The sequence below is a fragment of the Camarhynchus parvulus genome, chromosome 3 (genome assembly GCF_901933205.1).
Source record: "Camarhynchus parvulus chromosome 3, STF_HiC, whole genome shotgun sequence".
NCBI classification, from domain to species: Eukaryota; Metazoa; Chordata; class Aves; order Passeriformes; family Thraupidae; genus Camarhynchus; species Camarhynchus parvulus.
In genome coordinates this window covers 46,701,017-46,718,847 of record NC_044573.1, presented here as the reverse complement: position 1 = coordinate 46,718,847, position 17,831 = coordinate 46,701,017, and the positions used below count along the sequence as shown (strand labels likewise).

The following is a 17,831-nucleotide window of genomic DNA, read 5'->3' as shown; positions in this document are numbered from 1 at the left end:
GAAAAGAAGCAAACATAAAAATGACTAGATGGAAAGGCTAAACACTGAAGGACTAAACCAATATTTTACTTTGGTCCTTCAGTCCCTATTCAACTGAGCAGTGAGAAACACAAGCTCCTCTTTGATTCTCCACAAAACTTCAATGCCGTGATTTTGTTTTGTTTTTTTCTCTTCAGGCTCTCTTGGAGATGTCACTCCTTCCTCCCTATTAAATATTTGTGAGTCATGCACATGCTAACTCCAGGCTCAGCAATCCTAATTTATAGGCTTTGTAGCTGCATGTGAAAATGTGGTGCAGCTCCCAGCTGGCAGGCTGTCCAGCTGCCTTCTGGGACAGCCCCTTGGACTGCACCCAGGCTGGACTCCTTCCAGCAGCTTTAGTCACCCCTTGCTAATCCTGCTAACAAGGATCTGGTGCCCATTTTTGTGTGAAGGGTGTAGTGACAGCAGCAACAGCTTGTTAGTTTTAGGTTTGTTTACTGCTTTTTGGCAACTCCCTGCCCAATTCAAAGGGGCATCTGAGAGGTCATAGTTGCAGCCCTTCTGCTTCCCTTCTCCAGTGCAGGCATGTGCATGGTCTGTTTACCTTGCTTTAACAAGGTGAATCTTTTAATCATCCAGTTAAAGCCAAAACAAGAGGAAGGGTCTTTAAAAGCAGTAATTACTTTGCATTTTTCTATAATGTCATCATCTTGAAGATTGTATTAATCAATGAGCTTCTGTGAGAAAGTCAAGAACATCTGGTCATGGAAAGGCAAGTATTTAGGTGGATATGTAGTTTGACCATTGTTTACCATGAAAAACTACATTCTGTCAAAAGAAGATATTTACTTGGCATTGCCTTATATTCATAAATCTTAGCTCCTTTTACTCTTGCCAAAATAGTTTTTATTTTGAAAAGAAGATGTCAGTTGAAAACTTGAAAACTATTGTCTGAATTTGTTGCCATTATATGGAAGATACATGAGTGTCATTATGATAGGGAGAAATGTAAAAATCTTAAAAGAACCTTCTTTTGGAACTGATCCAATGGAATGAGTAGAATTACTATAGTATGAATCATGGCTTGGCCCAAAGTTTGAGTACTTCTGCAGGTTTTGGTAAATGTATGTAAGGCCCCTGTAATTTTGTCAGGGTACAGTGCGTGCAGTCAGTGTTGCCATTTCCTTCAGGCTAGCCCTAGTTGTGCTTACATCTATTATTTTCTAAATGTGCTTTTAGAGGTGAATAGCAGCAGGCTTTTTCTTCACCTGTAAAGAAACAAAAAAACAGGGAAAAGGATCCCATAATGCTTCCTTAAAGTGGATTGTTGACAAACCCTGCCTAGTTTCCAGAGAAAGCAAATATTCTTCTTATGTTTTCCTAGCACAGAAGCTATCATCTCAAACCAGGAATAGTGCCAGCAAACTCTGGCACTATAGAATAAGCAGTTTACTTGCTCGAACTCCCAGGCCATATGGGAATCAGCACTCTTCTCCCCCACAAATACCTCTGTTACTTGAAAGAAGCAGTCCCTGCGTTGCACATATTGGTGATCAAGGGTTCATACTTTGAATTCCAGTTTAAGGGTTATTTTATCTAAAGCTTAATATCTTTCCTTTACTCCTTTACTCATAATCTACTAAGCATTCCAAGTTGGTTAATTACAATGTGCAACTGTACAAGTATGGGATTTTTTTTCACCTGTTTTTTCAGGATTCAATTGGATGTAGTCTGATGAAATTAAGTACCATTTTATCTTTGATACATTTGGTGTGCCTTTTAGAGTTCAAGATTTTGGGTAGGCCCAGCACTGCTTGAAAGCTGCTGACTGGGGGAGGTGTCAAATCCTCTGTCATAACTTAAATGCCAGCATCAGTGCAACACCCAGCATAAAGTTTCTTCAAATCTACCTTGGTCTGCTTCTAAGATCATGACAGAAGATGCTGAAAAGGCTCAGGCACAAGATCTGGGGGTATGTGTTTGGTCGCTTGCCTTTAAAGCAGCAGGAACAAGTGGAAGTGTCAGGGGATCACCTGAGACCTGTTAGGAGCTTGTGACACAGCTTGGCACATGCTGTTGCAGCTGAGTCTGCTTTGGACCACTGCCAGGCTGGAAGAGAAGTCGGGGGTGCTGTTAGGAAGCTGCATTCATCCTCCTCAGTGGTACTGTGGGGCTGGTTTTTGGGGGACTGGGGATTTCTTTATCAGTTTCCTTAGTTTCTCTATTGGCTTCCTGTAATTCTCTGAAGAGAATGGAAAAGCTTTAATAGGTAATAAATTAGCCTTTTACAACAACAGTAGTGAAAAAATTACATTAATTTCTACAACTATGTGGTGTTGGGGGGGTTATGTTGGGGGAGGATATTTTTTAGTTTTTTAGTATTTATATTTTTCAATACTTATTGCATGAGTGGGAGCATGAGAAACTCGGGTGTGATCCAAAGTGATAGGCACTGTAAAGTCCAGGGTTGCAGGTTATTCCTGCTATGGGTGAAGGCACTGTAAACACTCAGACTTTACAAAAGTGCAGAGACATCCAAAGTGATTTTCTCCTGGAAAAGAGTCAGAATGAGCTGTCTTGGTGCTTATCTACAGGGAAAATTTGCCAGTGTAATTAAACTGCTCTAGTTACACAGGTATAACTCCTTGCTCAGTCACTCTTGTCTCAGGGAGTTCACACCAGAGTAACCACAGCAGCACGCTGCCCTGCGAGTACAGCGAGGCCATTTGCCAGCTGCTGTGTGCCAGGTGGTTGCCATCTGAGATGCTCAGGACAGCATTGCTCACAGTGGAAAAAGTTGCTGAGTTGTGACAGGGCCTTAGGCAGGACACACATTCCCATCAATGCCCTGAAAATAAACATTTTAAATCACAAGTCAAATTACTTCTCTAAGTGTAGAAGCTCCAGCTGCTATTAAAAACCTCCAATCACAGCTTTCTTCTGCAGTTCAATTTGAGAAAAGGATAAATGTAACTGTTAATATTCAACAAGGCTTCTGAAGTTTGATCTTTAACTCAATTTCTCACCACCCCTCTTTGCTACCACTCTTCTTTTTCTCTACCTTGCCCTTGGCCAAAGAATGATTCCTGACTGAGGAACAGGTTAGGAAAGACATGAGATGACTAGGTGCAAGTATGGGCTACCTGGCTTAAAGTCCTTGCTTTGCTGCAGGATTTCTGTTTGGCCTTGGGTGAGACAGTCTCTCTGCAGTTTGATTTCTGTCCAGCAAGGATGAGGAGCAGCATGTCCACAGCTCTGTGAAGAGTTGCAGGTTGTGGTAACTACGTCAGAGATGGTGAGTTATACAGGTTGTGCAAGATGAGAGATTGTGTCAGTATCTCAACTGTGTTGCATTTCACAGGAGATAAAGACTGAAATGTTGTTCATTCCCCAGCCAGGCTGCTTTTCTGGAGCAAATCCAGAGCTAGTCCCCCCTCCCCTTTCTCTACTGAACAGTCGTCCAGAGCCTTAAGTGCCCAAAGCATGTTTCTGTTTGCCCTAATGCACTCAAAAGTATCTTTCTTAACAGAGATAATGCCCCTTGGAGCCCTTTGTAACCTCTGGTTATTAGAGCCTGGAGAAATAATTGATTTTGAAGTAGGAAGGTTCATGAAACTTCTCAGGTCATTTGTCTTGCAGTGAGATTTGGCTGGAAAAAAACTCATTCAGAGAGACAGACTGAAAAATAGAAAAGGAAAAAGTGGGGAGTGGGGGAGACGCACAAGGTTGGTTTTCATTTCTTCCTCATCCATGTGTAGCATCCCTTCTTTGCCTTGCCTTCTTGGCCTGTAGTTACTTTTTTGGTTAGTGGGGTTTTGCAGGGTATTCCTGAACTGCTGAATAATTGTGTTTATCATCTTGCATAATTTCCTCTTACTTATCTTACAGCAATCTCTGTCTGAGGAGAAAAAAAAGCATATCTTATGTGAGAACGTTATTATACAGCTGATAAAGGCAGCTGTTTGAATCCTACTATCCAGTCTTTCCTTCATTTCAAAATGGGACGATTCAGATTGCAAGTTTAGCACAAGGATATACAACAAGGGTAATCAAATGTCTTTATATGGCCTCAAATTTGTGTCATAAAGAACTGCAAAAAAGGCATCCAAACACAACAGTGGAAGTTAGATGGCATTTCATGTCTACAGTGTAATCTGGCTGTCATTTCCCTGGCCTACAGAAGGCTTGGAAGTGCTCTGCTGTGGTTTGTACACCCTAGAAAGAAAGAGATCCTCATGATCATAGATACATGCTGATGTCAAATGTACCTTCTGTGTTTCAGAATTACTGCTTGCTGGTGTCACTGTAGGCACACAATATCCCTAACACAAAAAGGAAGGGATAGGCTAATGCTTTATCTATAATCACCTGTGGTCCCTCCAGCAGCCATGCTGCTTTTTCAGTGTTGGATATCTGGTGATGGGACAGACAAGCCATAGCTTCTTAACAGTACATAGACTGTGCTGACTCTCCAGTCTGATCCTTGAACAGGGTAATGGATGGGGTGATGGAGAATACTTAGCAGGGGTGAACCGGTGGGTCCAGCCCTATTCCTTATCCAGACTTTGAGGAGATTTCTCTCCCTCCACAGATAAATGAGTAGTCCAGTGGGGGCAGGGACACCCACCTCTGTTTGCTCTTAAAACCTGCCTGTGGTTAAGTGTCCCTTTTATTTCTCTTTTATTCTCCAGAAATAGTTTCTCTTATTTCTTTCAAGAAGCAAAGCAGCACTCCGTGATTTCAGGCTAGTTACAGATTTTTGTTCTTTTTTGGGAGGAAGCAGCCCAGTGGGGTACAGTCAGACCCCAATCCAACAGGCATTATTGTCCAGAGAAGGGGAATGAAACTGGTGAAGGGTCTGGAGCACAAGTCCTGTGAGGAGAGGCTGAGGGGAGCTGGGGACATTTGGTCTGGAGGAGACTCAGGGGTGATCTAATCACTCTCCAGAACTCCCTGAAAGGAGGGTGTAGCCAGGTGGAGGTTGGTCTTTTCTCCCAGTGACAGGATGAGAGGACATGGCCTCAAGCTGTGCTAGGGAACATTTAGGTTGGACATTGAGAAGAATTTCGTCACAGGATGATGAGACACCAGAATGGGCTGCCGGGGAGGTGGTGGAGTCACCGTCCCTGGAGGTGTTCAAGAAAAAACTGGACATGGCACTTAGTGCAATGGTATAGCTGACAAGGCGATATTCGCTCATACATTGGACTTGACGACCTCAGAGGTCTTTTCCAATCTTAATTGATTCTGTAATTAACATGTGCATAAAACTAGAGCTGCTTTTGCAATCGAAGCTATTTAGGGGAAAGCCCACGGTATAGTCGGAGTTTCGTAGGATTTCATGAGTGCGCTTGCTTGGTCTCCGTGTCGGCTTGAACAGCCATGGTGGGGACGTTCCGTTCAAAACTTGCTTTGCTGGGGAAAAGAGAAAAAAAAAAGGGCAGAACAAGCACACAGGGTATTTCTGCGGGCGTATAAATAATTAAATAATTGTCTCCGGACCTCTGCTAAGTTTCGTAGCAGGTTTTCTGCGAAGAGGTGCGTGGCCGGGTGCGTTCCCGGCGCTCCCTCACCTTCGGGCAGGGCCCGATCCCGCGGCGGCTCCGCGAGCGCGCGCTGCCACCTAGCGGCCACCGGCGGGCACCGCGCCGGGCCCGCGCCGCGGCCTCGGCACCGCCTCAGGGGCACCGGGCCCGGGAACGAGAACAAATGGGTTCCGAAAGGCAGCACAGCCCAGTCTGACTGCCCACCCCCTGCCCGGGCTTCCCTCGGCACCGTGCCTCTCTCCTTGCGTGGTGGGGGGTGCTCTCTGGGCTGCCCATCCTGTGGTGGGACCTTCTGGGAGCTCCTGCCTTATCAGGTGAGGGATCGGCTTTGCCATTTGCTGTTGTGTTTGCAAATGAAGTAGGCGTTTGCTGAAGGAGTACTCTAAGCCCACCGGAAAAAGTCCATGCCAAATAGTTTCTTCCCTGACAAACTCCAACAGAGTGAAAGAAAAAAGAAAATATTAGAACAACTTAGATAGAAGAAGAAAGGAAACCGTGTTTTGCTTATATGCAATGTACAAAATCACAACACAAACACAACATAAAGAGCTGATATTTTGTCCTGATGCAATAATCATAATTCTACTTGCAATTTGTTGAGGTTTTTTTTTTTTTTTTTAATGAAATATCTCCAATCAGGATAGTGATGTGGCTTGAACAATTTAGCTATTCAAGCTGTTCCTTCAAATTATCTGGCATATAATAATTGAAATGAAGTTATGCCATTGGCTTTTTTCAAAGCCTAGATATGAAACTACAGATTTATTAGCCATTCACAGTTGCTTCGTATAAAAAGATCCCTACTGTAAGGTGGCCCATTTGCAACCATTTGGGCATTTGCACTGTATTTTACTATTAAGCACTGCAAGATCACTGGGCTGTTTGTTGCACAGGAAAATTGTTCACTTGTGTGCTTCCTGCTATACCACACTCCCTTTCTGAAATATATGGAACACTAGAAGACAGAGGACATCTTGAGCTGTTATGATACTCTGCACAGATCTGGACAAAATCTAGATGAGGCTACCATTATGGCTTATGGTAGAGAATTGTGGATATAAAAATGCCAAGGGGTTTTGTTGGTGCTAAGAGATTTTGATTTCTCCATTGCTAATGCCAGATATTGAAAAAAGCCCAATTTTATTTACCTAATTACATTTTATACCCTTTAGGTATTAGAATTTATGTCCCTTTTCTGAGATCCTGAGTGTTTAAAACAACCTGATTTTCTTCATGAAAACTGAACTTCTCTTAAATAATGTGATTCCATGAGCTGAAGCTTAAAGAATAAGCTCTGCTTATATATGTACAAGAAAGTACAAAGTTATGAAAGTTATAATAGTTAAATAATAGTATTATTGTTTGTGGGGTGTTTGTGTCATTTTTAGTTATCAAAGCATCTAGGGATATTATATATAGATAAGCAGGAATGAGACTTACAAAAAATACTGCTAAAAATTGTTCTTTTAAAGCCAGATGCTGGGGGAGACATTGGGGCACAGCCATTGCTTTTCCCAAGAGACAGATTGGAACAATATTGACATCTAGCCTTGGACCCTTTTTCCCCCTTCAACTATCAAACCCTGAGATAGCTTTGAAATAGTACTGTCATGGAGTTTGATAAATATCTTTCTGATTATTTATATACTTTGTATAATTCTGCTTTATTTTTGACAAGTAATCACTCTTTGCTGCAACCCAGCTTAGACTATAAATGTCTTTCTCATGCTGCCCTATGTTAAGTTGAACACAAGGACTGTCTGGCAGCCCTTGTGATGGAGAGAAAGTGATGCTGCATGAGAAAATGGTGTTTAACATTCTGTGTTTGCAAGTCTGAGCAAGAGAGAGGAACAACATCGTTTACTGCTGTTTACTGGGGACTTTACAGAAGAACAAATTACTTCTTTTTTGTTTACAGTCAAGATTTGTTGACTGAAATATACTTTACCATCGAGGATTTAGGGTTGTAAACCCAGTAATTGGCAGCAGCCTCCTAATAATGGGTAAGAAAGTTGTGTAGGAAGCCAGTAACATGAACAACATAATTTACAGAGCCATTGGAAAGTTCAGAATAAAATTACTTTTGCCTCTTTTTTTCTGTCTTTTTTTAAAATTAACTGATAGCTTTTTTAAAAAATCGGTATCAACCTTTACTACATTTTTTCCAAAAAACACAGAATGTCTGTGTGTGGCTAGGCCTGACTGAGCAGAGTGTCAGTGGTTTTCGGTTCTGTCTTCTAGCACGGGCAAATTATAGAGTAATGTGCTGTATAAGAAATCCATGTAAGCACAAACCCACTTTTCCCAGAGATTGCTGGCATCACTCCTGCAGAAGTAACAGAGCTGTATAATGATTTTCTTCTTCCCCCTCTGAAATGGCAGAGCTCTGTGTACATTGTCTGCAACACTGTATATTGTCAACAACCTAAGTGCACAAAACTTAGGTCAGATGTAAATAAGGCAGTTAGCAGACATCAAGTATCTTCAAAAGTTTTTTTGTTCTGATTTGGTTTGTTTTGGTTGTTAGGTAAGCTTAAAATTGCTATTGTCAGCCTATCCAAGATGGTGAACTCTGGTAAGGAAGAAATACTGAGCCATTTTCTTGGAAAACAGCTAAACCCACATTTTTTAAAAACAGTAAGTATTTCATGTGCACTCCTTTATTCAAGACAAACCCTTTCTTTGCTTGTATTGATGCCCAAGTGTCATGGTCTGTGCATGGGACATAAGTGCACAGATAAAATTTTTGCTTTAGTCTGGCTGCAGATGGAGAGCAATGTCATCTGCTACCTTTAACTCACAGCCCCAAAGACCATAGATCTGATCCAAGGAAATTACTTTGTGCTTCTCTGCTAGCAGTATTTCGTGTTTCTTACATCTCACACAGGAGCTGACCTTGAGGTCCCTGCTTCGTTTCAGCAGGGAAAGATTACCTGCTACTCCAAATTCTTTTTCATGTCAGAGTTTTCTGCCACAGAATCTGCAAGGAAGAAAAGAGCAATGGGAGCTCTTCCTGTCAGCATCCTGATTTCAAAAGGTATCATTGTTCCTGCAAGGGAAAGCAGAAAAAAAACAAACATAAATAGCTAGAAAACTAAAAACAGCACTTCCCTGCTCTTCCATTTTGGCAGAAGTATCTGGGAACTTGACAAAGTTTTAGTACATGTCAATGCTGAAGACCTGTGTAGGGTTCCTGCAGGGTGAACATGCTGACCTCTGCTTTGAATTCCCAAACTTGCCATGACTTTACCATCCTCATTAGTGTCCCAACCCCTCTGAAGACCTCTTATAGTGTTGTAAATTAATGAAAATAAGCACCGAAGAAAATTGAGTAAAGAGTTCCTAAGCAAAATTTCTTCTGATCCTTACAAGTCTCTGTAGCATAACAAGCAAGAAAAAATGGTAAAATTTAAGATTTCCTAAGTACAGCTGTGTCCACATTTACTATACAATTTGTATTTGGAGTTGCCATCAGAGATGTTGGAGACCTTTTTATCCCATTTTGTCTTTATTAATAACCCAAGTCCTTTCTCTTGTATGCTCATATATTCTTCTGCAATAAATACCAAAAATAATTCCTCTCACCCCTCAGACTTTTTAGTTAGAACTGTTGCTGTTTCATGCAATAATTCACTACTGTAAATCCAGTATTAGAGAGTTTACTTAGAATTTAGAACTGTGCAATTTTATTACCAAATCTTGATATTTTGTGACCAAGTTGTATTTTGGGGTGTCAGAGGATGTCATGTGCACAGATAATAGCAGGGACCTATATCAGGTGTTTAACCATTTATATTTGTCACAAAGATTCAAAAAAGTTATTATTTTTAAGAATCACTACGGTGGTACAAAGTGAGAACACCATAATTTTTAATATCCAAGGTTAGAACTACTGTTACTTCTTATGCCCATACTTCACGTTTAGCTCCTCTCATAGATTTTAGTTTGATGATTCTTATTCAAATTCCATTGGCATTAATGAAGAACACTCATTGACTTCAATAATCTTAGAATTGTGTCTAGTATCAACTACATTACCATAATCAAGTGAGGCAGTTGTTATGGATGCATTATTTAGCACTGATTGGGAAGGTACTGTCAGCTCCCTTTGTCACATGGTGTTAGATGTTATTTTATAAGGACTTGATTATTAAATTAATATTGTAGGTTATAAATCTTGCAGTTGTACTTTCACTTCTTATTGTGGAATAGTCTGTATTTGTGTTATAATTTCCCTAAAGTGTATATTGGAAGAGTTCAGCCACTTCATGTAATTTCCAAATCCTGTAATCTCGTGATCTGTGCAGTGGCATTTCTTACAAACCAGAGTGAAGTGAGGGCCACGTGTGCCTCACATTCCTCTCCACGTCCCATAGCAAGCTGCACCCTGCATTGCTGCTGGTAAGGCTTTGACCTGACAGCACTAATTTGGGCATAAAGCATTAAGACAAAAGATATCAGAGTACTGGTGGTGCATCCTGAAATAACTTCCTCAAGCCTTATTCAGGGGATGTGATCAGCAGTCACAAAACAGGCAGTTGCAATTAGGAAGCAGGACACTGGCAGGTCACACACACATGGCAGTGCTCTGGCCCAGCTCTTTATCCTGATGGGGTTAGATGTTGCCCTGTCACAAGAGGATCTGCCTATGCCCTGGACGGGTGGGTTTAATCTTTTTATATCAGCATTCAGTATTCAAGTCATAATTATAGTGCATTTTGAGTGAGCAATTTCAGAGCCAAAGTGCTGTGGAGATGGGATACTTTCTACAGTGTTAATCTCAGTTTTGTTGATATCTATGGGGCAGTTAAAAGTAGTTTTGTTGGTGATCAGTTTTCCTTCAAAGGGCTGCAGGGGACATAGAACTCTTCTGCAAGTTAGCTGCAAGTCAGCTGTTTGCCTTAAAGGAGCACATAATTTGGTGTTAGTGAAGTCCAAAATTATTAACTGTCACGTTAACCAATGCATAGACTTGTTTCAGCAGCTAGAATTTCACATTAGATTCTGACTTTCAGACTAATGGGCTTCCGTGCTGGTGCAATGCTTCTTCAGTCCCTCTATGACCTTATTTCATGTTGCAAAAACCAGACCTCCCAAAGTAAATCAGATGTGAAATCTTCCTCTGCTTGTCAGATTGGAGTGATGATTCTGGAGAATAATGTGATTTAAATTTTGGGATAGAGAAATGTGTACATATTGTATGGAGAACAGTATTCTTAAAGTGGCCTGTCTTAATCACCCACAGGATAAGGGAATTCTGAAGTGTGACAGCAGTGGGTAAAGAAGGCCCCTCGCTGGGGTGAACTGCTCCACTTGCACAGCTCAGAAAGGAGTATGTGGCTGCAGGAACAAATAGGGCATAAAAAACCAGAATATATTTCTGCTTACTACCGGAACCAAACCTCAGAGCTAGATGATGCACATGTGAAAACGTTCGAACCACGTTTTCTGGGGGGGATCAATATAAAAGAACTTCAGGAAGAGTACATAAAGTTGATTTACTTTGCACCTTTCTCTGGCTTACTGCAGAAAAATGTAATTGAACTTCAACTGGTCTCTGAATTATTTGGCCTTCTGTTAAGGCAGCAGAGAAAGATCTCTGATATCTGATAGATGTTTATTTTGATCCTGATGAAAGATTTTATGCTGTGTTGCATGAAAACCAAGAGATTTAAAAAGAAAAAAAATAAGAAGCAAAGAAATCGACTTTTAAAGATGGCTTCTACCATGCACCATTTCACCTCTGTGGTTTACCTTGCTGTATCTATCCCGAGTGCCAGCTTACAGAATCCTGCAGTGCCCAAGCTGCCATCACTACCCTTTGCTCTCCTTTACCACGCTCCCCTCTAAACATCACTTCAAAACTAAGAATTCAGTCACTTAGTATTTACATCACAGCTTCTCACCACAATATTTCTTACTGTGGAAATTGTTTCTTTTTTTTTTAATAACTAATCTAATATGAAATCATTCTCAGTGTAAATTAAGTTTCATAACATGGTCTTAAATGCTTCTCAAAATAAAATAGCCAAGTAAAATAAAGTAGCATTATCACAGTAATGTAATGGATCTACAAAAATTCCTTGGTGCTTACAGTGGAGACATATTTCCAACCCACTGGGTTCAATGAACATGGTTCAAAGTAACAGATAAGGTATTGGAGATGTTCTGTTCATAACTGGAAAGCCCAGAGGGTTAAGGAACCTTTGCAAAAGGACAAAGATACCTATGTTTCACAAAATACCAGAATTATATTAATCTGCTGGGTTGCAGGATTCAGAGAATAAAGCAAGAAAAATGTACATACCAATAACAAACAGTTTGCTAATTTTTGCAAATCAAAGAGCCTAAAAAGCACTTGTAATAGATTTATTGCTGAATGACATCCTTTGAAGTTATTTATTTCTGCACAGATACAGGATGATCAGTATCCTGTTTTATTTAATTTTGTTGGTATAAGTAGAACACAGAAACTATTAACTGGGAAAAAAGTGCTGATTAATGGTGCATCTAAATTTATTCCACATTGTTTGGGGATGGCACAGATCAGGATATCTAAAATCAGGTAGCTGGATTGTAAATGTAATAATTGTATTAAGCAGCCCAAGTATATCCCTGGCCAAAGTGTGCAGAGTCCAGTATGGATGTTTCACTAGTGTGGGAAACTTTATTGGGTAAAAATAAATAAACACGGCATTTCTATTCTCCTTTTCATTTAGGCCCACTGATCTAATTAAATGCTGTCTGCGAGTGTGTAACTAGTTCAGGTTATAGTAGCATAGATATTATGCCATTTTATATATATATATATGTGTGTGTGTGTGTGTGTGTGTGTGTGTGTGTATGTATGTGTGTATATTATTAGGTGTTGTGTAGAATTTCCTAGCCTGTAATAAAGCAGAAGTTTTTTCTTATGTTTTCAGTTAATCAGGCCAGTAGCTTTACTGTTCTCTCACCCAGTGAAAACCACCGGTTAGGAATTTCATGCCCCAGCTGTTGAAGGGTCACCCCAGCCATGAGGCTGAAGTGCCACGGGCTGGCCCAGCTACCTCCCACCACTCCAGCCCCAGCAGAGGGTGCTGGGGCTCCCTTAAGAGCCACTCCCTGCTTTAATCCATGTCTTTACCTAGTTTTGCCTGCCAGTTTCTCTGAGTTGTGACAAGAACCTGCAAGCACAGCAAGGGCATCAGAGGAAGATGTTAAAGATAGAAGCTTGGAAGAAAACATGAGGTTTTAAATGTTAAAACTTGTAGCTGTGGAGAACATTCATCTTGATGCAGCTTCCAAGGCAAAAAGGTCTGCAGCACATGCAGCGCTCCCAGCTCATTAGGAAACGTCAAGTGGTGTAGAGGGAATACCAGCTCAGAGCTCAGTGTGTCAGAAAAAGTAAAAGCTGGCAAAGGAAAAAAAGGTTACTCGATGAATCCGGTGAGGGTTGATGGTCATGTAAAGGTCTGCATCAGCATTTATTTGCTGAGGTCTGGAACTTGAAAGATTTTGAACCTTCACAAGGTTTACCTGTCAAGGCAGCTGACATGAGCTTTAAAGATTGATGAAATAAATGACACATCTTGCACTGGAGGCTCCTACCTATCAGGCAGTCATTAAGTTGTTATGGATTTCTCCCCTCTTCATCTTAAGGCAGGGGTTTGTTTCTAAACTCTGCCTTCTCAGGGCTCAGACAGGTCTGCACCTCTGTGGAAAGGAAGCTTTTAGATTTTCCCTCGATCTTGTTATACCCATTTCTTAGAAAATTACCCTGCAAATGCTTCTGTGCTTTTCTTGACACTTGAAGGAGGAGCGTTTTAATTGTTAAAAGTTGCAATTATAAACCTATTTAAATACATTTTTGTAACTTCTTCCTATCGCAGTACTTTTGTGCTTTAATCTGGTAATGCATTGTGGCAGACTCTATGTTTTTAATGTGTGGCTTATGATGAACTTTATCATATTTATATATGCAGCAAGCCAGAATCCACAGTTACATTCCATACACGGAATGTAATTTCATACACCTTAGGGACTTAAACTTCAGAGACTTTTAAACACAAGCCTCTGGCTTGAAGCTTTCTCTTGGCTGCACATAGCACCCAGTAGAAGTTTGTATCTGGCTTGTCATTTTTGAGGTGTGGCAGACTTAGAGATGGTAATACAAGTAGAAGTTTTACAAATGATTGTGTTAGAGACGTGTATGAATCCCTGAGTTCCTTTATTATACGTTGTGCGAGCATTCAGTTAGCTGAGGCATACTTCACTTTTGAATCATAAGGAAAATGCCACTACCCAGCTTGCTTGCAAACTTGCTCGTTTGCTTAGAAGCCTCATTGCATCAGCAAAAACAACAGAGCGTGTTTAGAGTGCTCTGTGGAGCACTATGTTTCCTTTTCTGCGTTCAGTAATTTAAATTATTGGAGTGATACTTTTGACAAGGAAGAAATCATTTCATTGTTATGGATCATTTTTCAAGTGAAACTGAGTTTTGGAATAAAGTGATGGTGAGTAAACTGTGTGAATGGGGAAAGGGATCTTTATTGTTCTGAGTTTTATTCAGCAGTTTCTGAAAAGTAAGATGGAAGTGATTCTGCTATTCTCTCTGCAGAGTTATATGTCTTTTATTAAGCAGAAAACATAATGTAGCCATTATAGGCAGTAACAGGCACGTTTGCTGTTGTGTTCTGTTGGGAAGTGGAATATGATTTCTTTTTTAATATCAAGATACAAATCTGATTCACAGTTAGTTCCTATAGCTTTCGAAAGAATCTGAAAGGGAAACACGTCAGCTCATTAAACAGATGTATTTTGTCTAAGCAGCTACTTTTAAGATAAGTGTAAACCAGATTTTCAAAATAATTTATGGTATTGCTCTCTTGATATTTAAAGAGGTAGATATTTTACTTTTTTAAAAAAATTAAAAAGGAAAAATAAATCATAATGTAATTTTATTTATGATGGGGAAAAAAAATTTTTAAAGGTGACTAATTATGACTGTTCTCTTTATGAGAACAGTATTCTGCACATTCTGTAAGTAGCCGTTTTCTTCTTTTTTCTCTTTTTTTTTTTTTGCCATCAAAATGCAACTACTATTTCAGTCATTGAATTATTGATTTTATTCAAAGAAACACTGGGATTTTTTAAGTCCTAGTTTTGCCCATAAGAGCAGAAAGGCCAGACAGAATAATGCTGCTTATGTAAAGGCAGGTACTTAAATGCACAGCTGCAGGTTAGGACAAGTAAACTTTATTGTGCCTTCTCTTGTTGCTGATGGTAATCAGGACATTCATATTAGCCTGACAAAAAGGAAAAATCAACTGGAGGCTTGCTAAAGTAACTTAAAGAACACTTTCTTTTCTGAGAGAGAAAAGGAGCCTGATCTATCTGGTAAAGCTTATAATCAGTCTGTCTGGCTTATTGTCTCAGGCATTGCCACGGGCAGCCTTAGATCAGTTTGAGGAAGCCACAGTACAACCCATTTTACTACACTTGCTTACAAAGTGAGTTGTACTTTATTCATGTGGTACACTTCCCACAAAATCTTTCTGTTTCCATATTCTTAAAATGTCAGTAATTTTTTCTTACTCTACTGGTGTATTTAATCTGATGGCACTGTTTCAGCTGTCTCTAGGTCTTTTTTCCATGGGAAGCACTGCAGCTGGGAGAGCATGATTAATATAAAACTTGTTCAAATTTGTGAGGGCTTATTTGTAGTTCCTTGTTTTGAAAAAGGTGACTAAAGTAACCGTTTGGCTGTTCCACTGCTGAAAATACAGGATTACTCAAACAACCTGCATATTAGGGATGTATGACTTAAGGTAATTTTTTCTATATAATTTAGCTAAAGTCTGCAAGCTATGAATTCTTAATTTTTTTGTCTTGTATATGTGATTTGTGCTAACGTCATTAGCTCACAACAGCAGGTTTGCAAGTGGAAGTGATTGTCCTGTTGAACCTTTGGGCCGCAGCCATGTAATCTGGTTGCAAACCAAGAGTTTTATGGGTAAAGACAACCTCTGTGGTTGTCTGAACATATATATTGAACAGGTTCCCATGCATGAAAATTACCTTTGCAACTTAGTTATATCAACGTCAAGTCCAGTGACCACTTTGGAAACGTCTCCTGCATGATTTAGTTGCCAAGTGGATTAAATATCTCTTTAAAAAATAAAACTAGGAGAAAATTTCAGTTCGTTCTTTTTTTGCAGTGACTGGGGGTTTTTACAACCATTTTCCCAGAACTGTAGCACTTCCATCATCATCTGATTGTACTCTTCTCAGATGAGCTTTCTCTGCCAAGAGCAGAGCTGTGCACTCAAGACTGAACTTTAGAAACACTGTGTGAAAAAGATGCAATGAAATCTGCTGTCTGTGGGATTTCCCTTTTCTTGAAATCAAACATGGGGCTGTGTTTGAACACTGTTATTTTAAATAAGTATTATAAAAGAAAGGTGCCTGGAAATGTTGGTTGTGATTTCAAAAGAGAACAGCAAATGCTTTTCGTTCCTATGGAGGAAGCCAGCTGATTGTCATGAAGAAGATATGCTGGTGTTCACACTGGTAGAGAGGTTTGCAGTAACACTGCTGTGCTGAGCCAAGATCTGGGGGGGATTCTCAAGTTGCTCTGCAGAGTATCTCGGTACTGGAACCTGGTGAACTGGTTCCCCATGTGTCTTGACTGTGGGGTTATCCAGCCAGCTTGGCGAGAGTCAGTCAGGATATCTGGTCCTTACTGGATCATTGGTCTGAGCCACATTCCCTGTCAAAGATAAAAAGAAAACACTTTAAGGCATGCTGGATGTTTCAAAGGCATTGGTGGACCCGTTCTCCTGATCCGCAGGCATTTTACTCCCACTTTTGAGTTTTAGTAACAAAATACATAGTAACAGAACGTGGTTTATGATGTCAGGATAGAAATGGTAACAGTGGTAGAAAAGCATTTAACCATAAAGTCATTTTCATAGAAAACTGGTAGGAACATCATTAGAGCAAAATGGCTGTTTGATGCAAGGACACCAAATCCTGTGGAAGATGGGTTTTTTTCTTTGTTTCATATTAGATGCTGAAGTTCTGCCTCTATTTATATCCATGGGTTGGGTCTGGACTGTGATTCTCATCAAGGAATGATGAATGTGGAAGGTCACTTGACTTCCTTCATGGCTGCTGGTGTCCTGAGGTCAGGAGTCACTCCTGTGGGCTCAGAAGTGCCCTGCCATCCTTATCATTGTCTCATTTCATTTGGGGTGCAGTGGTCACAGACAAAATTTCTTGCTGATGGGGATTTTCTTCATGTAAATTCAGAACTGCTCTGTTTTGCCAATTGCTGTCAATGTAGGATTTGATACAGGTTGAGACGGGCACAGAACAGAAGGAGTGTTAATTGCCAGGTCATGGGTTCTATTATGGGGTCTGTCTAACCATACAAATAGAATGTGCCGGTGTTTGCTCTTGGTAAGTGTAGTATCCCTCTGCTAAGACTTTTGGGGTGTAGTTCAGAAACTTGGCTCTGCAGAACTGTAAATTAACTGTGTGTGTTGCCAGCTTCACCACACAATGGGAAGAGTGATCACACTTTAAAGTGCGTGAAACAAAAAGATAAGCTAAACAGTTCTTTAGAAATAGCATAAATAAAAGCACTAGTAGGTTTTAAACATGAACATTGAAGAAATTGTGGTTTAAAATGAAAGCACCCCTTAGCTGGGGCACGGCAAGGGAGTGGACTGCATCATCTCCTTATTTTGAGTTCTGGGCACATTGATTGTATCAGCTTCCCTTACCATGCAGAAGTCCCATCCTTTTTGAGAGGCCCGTTCTTGTCTGGATATAATCCACCAACATCTGAAACACTTTATGCACCATTGACCAGGTGGAAAGTTCAAATTCACATGCATGAAGAAACTGCAGATCCATTTGCATGATAAGCCACCATAATCATGCTGGTTTTGTGTAGTTAATTAGTAAATAGCAATATATTCTTCCATAGTCATTGCATATAGACTTTTTTCCCCTCCTAATCATCTCTCCCATTTCACTACCTCAGTTTATATTTTGTGTCTCTTTCACCCCATCTATCAGTCTGAAAGTGCTGTATCTACTGCACACGTACATTTATTTTCTATCGAGACATCCAAATTCTAAAAATCTAAACCAACTGTTAACAGGTAATCTGCTCATCTGGAAGCCAATAATTTTGTTAGCATCAGGTTGAAGACTATATTCTTCCCCAGAGAAAAGATATATATATATATATATATATATATATATATGTGTTTATGCTTTGCAATAATAATATTTGTCCATGTGAGAAAGTGT

At 40.1% G+C, this 17,831-nt stretch overlaps 1 protein-coding gene across 3 annotated transcripts in view; it reads left to right on the top strand.

The window, feature by feature from the left end:
- The window catches only part of LOC115902443 (SAM and SH3 domain-containing protein 1-like), a 531,864-nt gene that overhangs the window by 326,875 nt on the left and 187,158 nt on the right, over positions 1 to 17,831 (top strand). Inside the window, exon 1 of one of the 3 annotated variants that reach the window (XM_030945938.1) lies at positions 13,419 to 14,023. The exons of the other annotated variants lie outside the window; for them this stretch is intronic. Within the exon in view, the coding sequence (XP_030801798.1) occupies positions 13,979 to 14,023 (45 nt within the window). The 5' untranslated portion in view covers positions 13,419 to 13,978. Of the gene's footprint in view, positions 1 to 13,418; positions 14,024 to 17,831 lie in introns of those variants that run through there. 3 annotated transcript variants of the gene reach the window in all.